Source organism: Lonchura striata, chromosome 6 (genome assembly GCF_046129695.1).
Source record: "Lonchura striata isolate bLonStr1 chromosome 6, bLonStr1.mat, whole genome shotgun sequence".
NCBI lineage: Eukaryota > Metazoa > Chordata > Aves > Passeriformes > Estrildidae > Lonchura > Lonchura striata.
In genome coordinates this window covers 48,796,872-48,808,990 of record NC_134608.1, presented here as the reverse complement: position 1 = coordinate 48,808,990, position 12,119 = coordinate 48,796,872, and the positions used below count along the sequence as shown (strand labels likewise).

Genomic DNA, 12,119 nt, shown 5'->3' with positions numbered 1-12,119 from the left:
ACCTATTATTCAGACACTTTAGGCTGAGCTTTAACACCACATATCAAAACCCAGAAGCCAGGCAGTTACAGGAGCTGCAAAGCACCATCTGCCCTTATGAATTCATATAATCAAACCCTAACAAATTCAGAGGCAGTCTCAAGCATTCTTCCCCCTTATTGTCTCTACTTTATCTGCTAAACCCTAAAAACGTTCTGAGTTGCAATAGAGTTTGCACACTCCAGCCCAAAGATCCTTTACAATCCCCCTCACTGACACCAACACGTCCTACGATGACCTTGGTCACAGAAAGCCATGGAGCCTTTTTTTGTACAGAGAAAGCAGGGAAATTGGCATCCTAATAAGAGCACAACAGCTGAACATCTCTCCTTATCCAGTGATTGTGTCAAAACATTAGTCTGAAACAAGCAGAGAAGCAGAACTGTAACACAGCATTAACACCAATATATTAGAATGGCAATTTAAGGCAGTGGCTGGCTATTAAATCCTTTATTGATCAACATCATTAGTGCCTTTCAATATTTTCCAGAAGATGCTTACAAAAGCCATACAAGTGACTGGTCTTGATCCTTTTCTCAAGTTTCTAGCAGTTGAGGAAGGAAGCAGTTGGAATCTCTTCTACTGAGTTCACCACAGCCCAGGAACAACTCCCTTGTCTACACTTCCCATTCTTACTGTGTAATGCAGAAGATGAGGCACATGAATTTTGTAGGGCAAACTGAGAGGCTGCATCAGTGTCCTTTTCTGCAGCTGCCCCTTGGCAAATCCCATACTTAAACTAGGCTGACAGCATATAGAGTACAAGGTTTGTGCTGAGGTGTAACATTCCCAGTTCTAACTTGACACAGAACTTGTGGTTTTATTCCAAGGAGTTTCTAAAGCATCCCTCTGGATGCAGCTTTCATGCATGCCAGTCATGCATCTGGGCAGAGCTGGCTGACAGAAGATGGAACTAATTCAAAGGTGATTCTGGATGGGATATATAGGTATAGGTGTACAAAGAGAAGGGCATGCACATGCATGCAAACAGAAAAAGGAACAGTTTAAATTTTAGAAAGCTTTCAGCATGAGTGATACAAACATGGAAACCTAACTTCAACAGCCTTCTTGTTGACAGATATTTATTTTTATTTTTTCATCTAAGAGATTTGTGAGGTAATACTGAAGCATATCTACAAAAACATGCTAGCTTAATTAAACACTGTAATGAATCATGTTGGTCTAATATATTTGGGACCAGTGTTAAACATCATCCTTAGCCATCAATGCTTACAGCAAATATTCAGACTTGACAAATTAAAAGTGGCCAGGCATATTAGGCTTTCCAGTCAAATTCAGACCTTTAGTACACCTTATCAGATTCAAAGTCTGATAGAAAGATACAGACATTTGGCACAGTGATTTCTCACTTCTCTCTTCACTAAGCAATGCCACATTCAAAAAGAAATCAAACACCCACCACTTCATTAATGCTAATTACATAACTATTGCAGCGTTTCTACACATAATTATTTTTGCTAATCTTACTGGCAAGTTCATGTATCCAAAATTCAGTCACAGAAAGTGCAATACTATGCAGTACAGAGGACACCGGGAATAGTAAAAAATATGTTCTTTCTTTTATTGCATAAACTGAAACCCCCACAATTTGTACATAAAGTTCAAGTAAACATTTCATTACACAAAAAATATCTACGCAAGATGGAATTACCACTTTTATTATTTATATGTTCTACATTTAATCAGAACTTAGGAACTTAAAGCACTCTTCCACTCTTCCACAGTCTAGAAATCTTTCTTTCCATCTGCTTACGTATAACTGTTGCTACTCATGAAGTATAAGCATTTCAGAAAAAGTTTTAACCATCAAAATTTAGCATATCCCAAACAAGAAAAAAAAAAGTTTACATATCATTAAAAGCAGCAAAATGAACATTTTTAATGACTTGATTCACCACTGGTATAATGGCATTTACCATGGCATTGCTTTACAGATCTTAGGAATTCTATTTAGAAGAGACAAAGAGTATCTTAGCAAAATCAGTTTCTAAATGTTAAAGAACAGCCCTTAGCAGCTAACATGAATGGAAATTTCTTACCTGAAGTCCAGCATTATCTGCCTGTCCTCCTTTAACTAATTGGGAGATGAAGAGGCCACAGCTGAATTCCACTCCACCTCTTACACTTAATCCAAGCCCTTCAGGATTCAATCGATCCAATCTCACCTCTTTTAGCTTTCTACAAAAACAGAAAACACTTGAGTGTTCAGCTGCATAACACCTTGTCTCAATAATGTTTCATATGAAAGTTGGACATTATTTTTCTCTTATATAATTTAGGCATAAAAAAGCAAGTTTACTGAAGTTTGGATGGATGTGTGCTAACTAAAACCATCAAGTTTATTCATATGAAAAGATATTTGCAATCACCAAAACTGCTTTTAGAGGGTTAGAGCTGTGAGATTTCTTTTATTATTAAATTCAGGAAAAATGAGAAAATACTAGTTTTGACTCCTTTACCCTGCTTTTACTAGATTAAACCACTTGGCAAACAATTTAAGTACATTACATGTAGCGGTACTTCTAGCAAATATAGCAAAAGTAAAATAACTATGCCTAACTCTACGCAGACGAACAATATTTTACTCTGAATTACCTCAAAACTGAGTGTTTCCTGCTTTTATTTAAGTCAACTGCATTGTTTTGTTGTTGTTTTGCATTTTCTTACCGCGATCGTTTGGGTGTAAGCTGATCATATTCCACCTGGTGCTTTAATGGGATGAGAGGGCGGATAGCATCGAACAGAGGCAACCTGCTCGGTTCATTAATCACGAGTTTTAGGTCCCCCACAAGCACTGGGAGATTCATAGACCTGCAGGAACACAGTGGCAAAACAAACACAGGTAAACAACACACCAATAAAAAGCTTCATTTTTATAAGTTGTTGTGCACGTGGCTTCAATATTTGCATGTCCTTTCAAGCTACCAAAAAAAGATATTTATGCAGAAACTGGTTTGATGAAAGCAAAATCGCCCCTGAGAAAGCAAACCTTCTGTAAATAAAGAGTATTTGCTTCAAAACATGTGAAGTCTTCTATACATTCACTTGCTCTCTTAAGGTCATGCACATCACATTTTAGATGACATCTCCAATTTCATTCTCAGAGTATCCCCAAGATTTATGGAACTGTTTGAAAATAACTTTCCAGATTAGACATACCTGCCTAATGGAGTTTTGTTTCCTTATTAGTTAGAGATCCTTGTAAGTAAATATAGACTACAAGTGCCTTCTTTTTCTGAAGTTAGAGGACAAATTGCTTCAATCCAGGAAAAAGCCCACAATATTCAGCAGCTAGAGCAAAGACTTTGTTTAAGTTCCAATTTTTGTTCACAATCAAATTTGAATGGTGATTAACTAATCCACAAAACATACAGAAGTTAAACTGTTGTGAACACCTCTTTCTTGAGAGCTAAAAAAGTGGTCTCCTTGATATTGGCAGCAGTGAGATGGTTATAGTCTAGAAAATATACTTTGTTGTACAGCTGTAGGAGTGGAGGAATAGCTAAAGTTCAGTGGAGCTATTCCTATAAAATATTCAGCTAAACCTTTTCCATATTACTTGCTGTTCTCTTTCTTTAAATTTACATCTCCTGGGATGCAATAGTTCTGAGACATAGGCATTGAAAATACAGATCAGGCATACCTATATGGGATTAGAGGTCAAATACTTCTGGAAGTACTATTCACAGTGAAGCAGAAATTAAGTGCTAACTCCAACAGCAATTGCACATATTTTTGCCCTGAGATATTTCATAATGTATTCTCAGGAAGTGATTCATCATCCTCATATGTTCACAGAGATGTTGAACATTTTGCCCAAGACATTGCAATTGTGGAAATTGAAGAAAAGTTGCCATATGCATTGTTAATTTTGTAACTGCAAGAAGATTTTAAATAATTCAGATCTGCTGAACCAGCTGGCTTTGCAAACAACAGTCTATATGAATGGAAAAGCAATTAGACAGACCTGTGTGAAACCGAATCAGATATGCAGCTGAATACCCCCATAACTACAAATATCAGATGGAAACATATACATTTCACTCAGCTGAAAAGCTTTTAATTACAATAGGAATGGAAACAATGTCTATGAAAGCCACTTGTCTATTATTAGTGGAAAATATATTCTCATCTTCTCTGAAAAACAATAGATCATAGGCTGATGTCATTTGCAATGAAACAAGTCTGAGGTAACTGTGGTTTAAATCAGTTCAGCAAAAGGATTGGTAATAGGCCTATCACCTTTCCAATTTTTTACCATTGTGTTATTAAACATGCCAAACAGATTCCGAGACCAAATTTTTCCAGATTTGTGAAGGACAGTTGCAAAATTGTTATCTGAAAAGTTAGCAAAAATCTTTGAAAAGCCATGTCAGTGAAAACATTGTATCAAACAAATTGGAAATATTAATTAATTTTATTAATACACTCTTCCTGTTTTATCATGCAGAAGCCTCCCCCCACACACCTCCAGATATAAAAAACTCTAATAAAAAACTGCCAAGCCATAAAATGAAAATAACTTTATAAGTGATTACAGACATACTCATTCTTTGCCTGCAGATTGTGCTGTGAAACCACAAGATTTCATTAAACAGGATAAAACCCTCTTATTTCAAATACTTCTCTAGTAGCATATAGAAAGACTATTTAAAATAGTGAATATTAATTCTTCAAATTTAAAAATTTTAGTAAAATTATACACCAACATATTTAAAGCTAGATCTTACTGGTGGTACATCCGCAGCACGTCATAAAGGTAATCCTTCTCTGCTTCATTGTCAATTAACAGATTGACCTGAAAACCCAAAGACATTATTGTTAATCTCTGACTTAATAGCCACAAATGCTGAACATGAGAGACTTTCACAGATTCCTAAGCCATAGAGCAAAAGTTTCATCAAGGAAAAATAATTTTTTAAAGATAAACATGTTTTTGCAACAGAGCATTATCTCATAGTGTCATACTTAAAACAAGACTTTCTAAAATTAGTATGACAACAATTAGACAAAGTGGGGAATTCTGATATATTCTGTATGCTAGATTTCCACTCAGAAGTACTATTATTACAGTAATACCATATTTGTCTTACCTGGTAATCACTGTACTGTTGAATAAATGTCTTCAGAAACCTTTTTGGCCACTCATTAATGTAGCACATGCTGTCACAGATAAAACCACCACGCTGAGATATGATCTCTGTCCTGTCGTCTAAACCACCGATTTCAGGAGCTCACTTATAGCATTATGCAAACTGCTACACCTCTGCTCCTCTTTGCTCCAGCTCTTAACTGATAGAACTTGCTAGTTATTCTTTCCTCCCCCACTAATAGTACCTTTACTTAAACCAGTGTCATATTACTATGCCTGCTCTTGGATAATTACAGTAAATTAAAGCAAAAGAAAACCAAACCCGAATTCTTACATGAGGAGTTCAATTTAAATTCAGTGCTAGTGAGACCCTCACTAATCTTACTTGCAGCAAGAGGTCACATCACATCAGTTTTACATCTGGACAAGCCTGATGTTTAGGAAAACAATTTACATCTGACCTAAAGGGTAATATTACTGTGACGTGAAGACTGAGAAGCAATTTGCATACTTAAAGAAAGGCCCTTTCTTTCCAGGTTCGCAATGGTTTGTATTATGTTCTAAACTAAATACATGCTTCATATTCCTTTTGTCCCACTTGGCTCTCTAAAGCCAGCAAGACTTCACATACCAGTGGTTTTCTATTACTTGTACCTTCTGGCTCCCTAAAACCAGCAAGACTTCTCATTCAGGTGGTTTTCTGTTACTTGTCTCCTCTGGAAAAAGACACTTTCAAAACACCTAAAGGCCAGAAAGCTACATGCAGGTCAAGATTGCTTTACAGTTATACCAGTGAATACCATTTATTCACAGTGAATTTCAAAACACATAGGATAAAGCCTGCCTTAAAAGGAAATAAAATATTTGCAATCAAAACTTCAACAATACTGTGCACAGACTGGAGTCAAGGCTAGTTGTAAAGGTAAAACTCAACATCAAACTAATTCCAGCATCTATTTTTCACTTCCCTGACAGATGAAATACAGAGCTCAATCCCCAGTGCTAGCTAAGATACTGTATGAGCAGTGTCCCACAGAGAACATTAAATGTTTAAGTGTACCAACCCTACACACCAAAGGGTAAAACCATCATCAACTCTTTTTCCTGACAGAGAAAGCAAAGACTAACAACATTCCATTTTTCTCCTAATCCGATTGTTGGTGGATACATCCTAATTTCCTCTTAGAAAATAGAAGACCATGTCTAAATTCTGCTATTTCTTCTGACAAAATAGTCAGTCTTTCTGTTTGACTCCTGCACTTCTCATCCTACACCAGCAACTTCCATCTTTCCTGACAAAACCCAATGCCCACAGGATTTCTTATATATTCAGAATGCTACAGCTGGGTTAATCACCCTGGACACCCCTACTAGTGGGCCATTCTCCTCCTGCTGCCTTCTCTTCCATCAATTATCACTGTATTACAGCTACCTGCATCTCGTGCCACTTTTCTGACTCTTTAACTCCTTGGGGTAGTCTTACTGTAGACATATGCTTTACCTGGACTTATCATCAGCTTCTAAAAGCTGGCTCTAATTTCATAAATTGTAAAATATTATCTCCCCACTATCTTAAAAAAAAAAATAAATTAGTGGTGACATGGTATAACTTGGATCACAGAAGTACTTTAATATTTATTTCTCAAGAAAATTACTGCAGAGTCATGGGATAGGTGATTTCACAGCTTTTAAGAAAAACAATCTGGACACAGTCCTGGACAATTGGCTCTTGGTAGCCCTGAGCATGGGGCAGAGAACCTCCAGGTGTCCCTTCCACCCTCAACCCTTCTCTGATTATTTAAAGACTCTTCACAGTAGTTGTATCATTGATAATCCTAGACTCCAAAGAGTTGCTTATGCTCTATTTCTCACATACATTACACTGTTTTTCATAGAAACTTATAAAAAGTCATCACACAATCTGTACCTACATACATACAAAAAATGAAGTCTGTCAAGAAGTCTACCTACGTTTATTCAGTGGAATAGAAGCTGTGGGGAGGAAAAAGCACGTTTTTGGTGTGGAAAAAGTTCAGATGACAATTGTGCACTAAGTTAGCACTATTCCAATCTGTCACATTTCAAAGAAGAGTATGAAGTCCTGTTTAAGCTACACAGATTTTGGAAAAATATTGAAGGAAAGGGGAAAACTGGTTTGCATATATAACATACTTTACATTGCTGCTTGGTTGATAGGAAAACTGATTAAAATTGCTAAGAAAATAGAAACTAAGAAAAAAAGAAAAGAAAAATAATTGCCATTAACTGAGGAAATTCAGATTTTGTAGTGAGCATCTTCACTGGTACGTCACAGAGAAAGTAAGCGTCCAAGATTGTGGATGCCCCAGAGGTCACTAGAGGCAGGAGGATACAAAATTTTAAAAAAAGACCCATTTCAATATCTTCTAACTCAGATAAAGCTGTCACTGATACATGCATCCCAGCTGCTTGCAGCAACACTAACAATACATCTTACGTTATCAGGGGTGGGGCTTGAATGATTTATGAATTATAGCAGCAATGAAAGGGAGAAGGTTTAAAGTTCAAGACAGTAACCACCCACCTAGAAACCGGAGTCTTTACAGAGATGTTGCACAACCCACTGTTGAGTTATACAGTAATAGGGAGCAAGGCAGAAACAATGTGCTAGATGGCTACAGTCATCATAATGGAATATCCAGGTCCTTAATGTTTTAGAACTCCAGTTTGACATTCAGAAGTTTTTCGCCGTCCATCTAATTCATCCTAACAGTCTTTTGGTTAATGTGTTTATTACCAGGAAGCAGATACTTCTATGAAACATTAAATTACTTTGTGGAAATTGAGTGTCCTAGCCAATTAAAGGAAAAAAAAAAACCAAAACAGAAAAACAAAATCATCCACAATTTCCTTCACAAAACAAAACAACACCTACAGAAAACCTTAATCTGAGAGTCCTAAACGGCTTAGCAAAAACATCTTTTACACATAGAAACTATTTCCCTCCTCCTTTCCTTAATTAGAGCTTTTTGAGCGCTCTTCGCTCATACAATTTTGCGCTCTGCCGAGCACTTATTTAACCGGATAAATGACAAAACGACAAAATGCCAGGCAGCCCGAGCCGCTCCATGCATCAAGCGCGTTTGCAGAGGAGCGCACAGCCGCGCCGGGGAATGTTAAGGTGGAACCAGGGCGGGCCGAGCCCCGCCGGGTGCGCGCCGGGCTGAGCGGGCACTGCCCGCGCCGGCACTGCAGCGCCCGCCGACAGCAGCAGAAACAAACTGTCCCGAACGCCTGGAAACGCTCCTGCGCTGGGGAACGCTCCTCTTCTCTCCTCTTTCTAAGGGCTTTAACACCCATCCCGTCCCCGCTGGCTGCCACCCGCGCCGGTGGCAGGGCAGTGCAAAGTCCCCGAGCTGCTCCCTCCCTGCCCCGCGGCTCTCCGGGGCAGAGCCGTGCCCGGCCCGGGGGGCTGTGCCCGGCCCGGGGGGCCGTGCCGCCCGCAGCCTCCGCTCCCCCGGGGGTGGCCCCGGCCGTCCCCGCCGCCTCACCTTGTGCCGGAACTCGCGGGCGACGCGGCGCTCCATGGCGCGGCTGCGGGCGCTGCGCGGGCGCTGCGCGGGGCGGCTGCGCGGGCGAGGCCGCGCCCCGGGGCGGCGAGAGGCGCGCCCGCCGCCGCCTCCGGCATCCCGGCATCGCCGCCGGGCATCGCCGCCCGCCCTGCGCCTGCGGCCGAAACGCCCGAGAAAGTAGAAGGAGATGAAAAATAAACGCCCATCCGTACGCGGCCCTTGCCCCGCGGTGTGCTGCCCGCGCTGTTTTTTACGATCGGTTCTCCTCAAACGGCACTCGGCTCCCGTACCGATTTCTCTCCTGTATTTGTACTTATTCCATGCATGTCAGTATCACTGATAGTTAAGGAAAACACGAAGATGTGAACTTTAAAGCATACTAACGCCCGGGTTAAAAACAAAACAACCAAACTTAAAGCAATCTAAGCCCAAACAGAAAAAATTTGCTTCAATAAATTGCTGTACGGCAAATAATCTCAGCTTCTTTGGCTTTAGGTAAGCAGAGTGAAGCTAATGCATCATTGTCTAAATCAGATTTCCCCCAGCCTTTCCCACAATGTTGTTGCTTACAATTAGAGCCTCTGACGTGGCTGCTGTAACTGCAGAAGAATCAAGCTCGCATCACCTGAAAAGGAGCCTATTTCAGACTAAACTCTTTCATACTATTTTGTCTTGAGCTTCTCCCGCTTTCCCTACTGTGTTTCAAGACCACAGACTTCCCCAGTCAGGGGAGTAGTGAGTGGAGGACGCCTGCTCACCCAAGTGTCTTGGTCTCCACGCAGAATCACCTTTAATCGTATTACTCCAGAGAGAAGCAGGGTTTGCTTAAGGACAGGTAACTCACTTCTCCTCCTTCCAACTGAGTGGAAACCTGTATGAATACATATAAAAGCGTGATTTAAAAAAAAAAAAATCCATACTGCCATACAATCCCCTGTGTTCTGTTTTATAATTTCTGTGTGATTACTTTTGTAAGCTATACTGGCTCATTAGAAACTGCTCTTGGCCCTTTCAAATGGTTTAGCTGTGTTGGAAGATTTCAGCTAATGAACACTGCCCATTTCTTACATCAGGTGTCAGGAATATGAGAGGAGTACATATTAAGCCTATATACAAATAAATACAGTCATTTTCAGAAAACAGTTTTCTCTTAAAATTGCAGCTATTAATGCATAAATCACTTTTGCCTAAGTTCCATATGTATGGAATACATACAATACCAAAAAGCTAGTCTCTCCACACAGATATAGGCTTAAACACTGAGATACAGAATTTCTGCCATGCACATGCAAAATAAAACTATCTTGTATTTGAAAAGAGAAAGGAGACAAAAAATTTTGAAGCACGCATTATAACCCTGCATGTCACACCTTTAAGTTTACATATAGTCTAGAACAATCATTGATATCTATCAATAGTTTCTAGAAGGCTTTACAGGAATAGATCTTATCCAAGCTCAAAGTTATGCATATTTGAAAGAAAGTAACTGGCTTTGATAATACAGATAAATTTCTCAGGAGTCAGAAACTCCTCCACATAGTAAACAACTGTGGAATTAACTTCACTTGGTGTGAAAACTGCTCCAAATCATCATTTAAAGGAAGGATGACAAACTTCGTGGGCTGTTAGTCTGCTGTTGCATGAATTCCTGTGCTGTACTGTGAGTAAATACAAAGCAAACAATTCTACAAGGCTAACTCATGCTCCAAAACTGGAAGTTGGATAATCAATAAATTTATGAGATTGTTCTGAGGTTTTCAGCTTCAAATTCACCATATATTAAAAGATGGTACAATTATGACTGTTTAGTATTTTTCGATAATGAAGTCTTTCCTAGGAGGAAATAAAATTGCATCTAAATTGGTTCTACATTAGCTCCAATTCTTGTTTACTACTTGTGGCATAAAGGGAAAATGAACAAAGTGAGCAGCTCATTTAGTAGGCAAAGAAATGCATTTAAGTGTATTGTGTAACCTGATCCCTCTTGCTTTTATCTGCTTTCTCTACTTCCATTAATGTGAATTGGATCAGTGAAAGTGCACCAAATGCTGCACTCAGAGCAGATATAGGCTGAGGATAGCACATGTAAAATTTTGTTTGGGGTTATTTGGAGAAGGCTGTGTCAAAGTTAAAGGATATCTTCTATTCCTCACTTTTTTTTTTTTTTTTTCTCTCAAGCACATTCTCCCTCCAACACTTACAGAAGGCAACAGAATTCTCAGTGAAAACATACTAGTTTTCCATCATTTCATTAGAAATGAAACACAAGAAATACAATCCACAGGGACAAATTACAAAGGCAGAAAAGAGATCTTTTTAATGACTTACTGTTAACAGACTTCGCAAAGCAGTCAGAAAAGGCCCCTTTTTATCTGAGACAGTTTCTCACCTGGTATGGGCAGCTTCTAGAGCTTCTGTCATAAGATATGCAAACCTGAAGAATGATGGGGAGAGAGACAGCAGCAGAAGGGGAAGGGAAAATAACAGGAAAGGTAACAGTGATAGGGGGAGACACAAGGGAAAACATAATGGAAGGAAGCACATTTAAACATAAAGGATAAAAAAAAAAAGAAAGAAAAGAGAAGAGGATTAAAAGCCTCCAGAGAGAGCTCCAGAGTGTGAATTTATAGTAAAAAAAAAAAAAAAAAAAAAAAAAAAAAGAAGTAATCAGAAGCTATGGAAATCATCCATACACGTTATATGCACGCTGCACTAAATTTATGTTTCACTTATGCCTTCAAGTCTTGACACCTCTTTCGGTGGGACCACTGCTCCGCGCTGAGCACGGACAAGATTTGCCGCTCCTGGCCGGAGCTGAGCGCTCCATCCCTGCTCATCCGCAGGAGCTGCGGGAGCATCCCCGGCTCCGCTGGCCCCGGAGTGGAGCGGTCCCGGCTGCTGCTGCTGCCGAGACAGCGGCACACGAACCTCCCAAAACCCCGGAGGGCGGACAGATGGAAAGGGATGCATGGAGGCGGCGAGGCCAGCGCCCAAAGAGGGTCAGGGAGGGAGAGGCGATGTCGGGGAGCGGGCGGCGGAGCGGGAGCCCGCTGCCGGGCGGGGGGCGGTGTCCGGGATGTGTGCCGGGGCAGGGCCGGGCCGGGGGTGGGGGTGGGCGGTGGATAAACCATAAACGCCCCGGCCGCCCCGCCCGGGAGGGCGGGATGAGCTCGGGGCGCAGGTAGCGGCCGCAGCTCCGCGGGAAGCCGCTGCCGCCCGCATGGAGACCCGGCTCCTCCTCGGGGCGCTGCTGTGCGCCTGGCTGTGCCCAGGTGAGGGTCCCGCCGGCCGGGCAGGTTAGTGATAGCCCGGATGCCCTGTCCGCCCTCCCGGGCGGACAGGGCATCCGGGCTATCACTAACCTGCCGCCCTTGCCTTCCAGCCCTGTCTCCGTGGGGTGTCCGGGCGCAGCTCCC

At 41.0% G+C, this 12,119-nt stretch overlaps 1 protein-coding gene across 1 annotated transcript in view; it reads right to left on the bottom strand.

Moving 5' to 3' along the window:
• USH1C (USH1 protein network component harmonin) overlaps positions 1-8,746 on the bottom strand; it is a 45,181-nt gene extending 36,435 nt beyond the window's left edge. Inside the window, exons 1-4 of the mRNA XM_077784272.1 lie at positions 8,683-8,746; positions 4,791-4,858; positions 2,728-2,871; positions 2,100-2,238 (exon numbers count right to left, since the gene is read on the bottom strand). Of these exons, the coding sequence (XP_077640398.1) occupies positions 2,100-2,238; positions 2,728-2,871; positions 4,791-4,858; positions 8,683-8,718 (387 nt within the window). The 5' untranslated portion in view covers positions 8,719-8,746. The remainder of the gene's footprint in view (positions 1-2,099; positions 2,239-2,727; positions 2,872-4,790; positions 4,859-8,682) is intronic.
• Between the last annotated feature and the right edge of the window lie 3,373 nt (positions 8,747-12,119).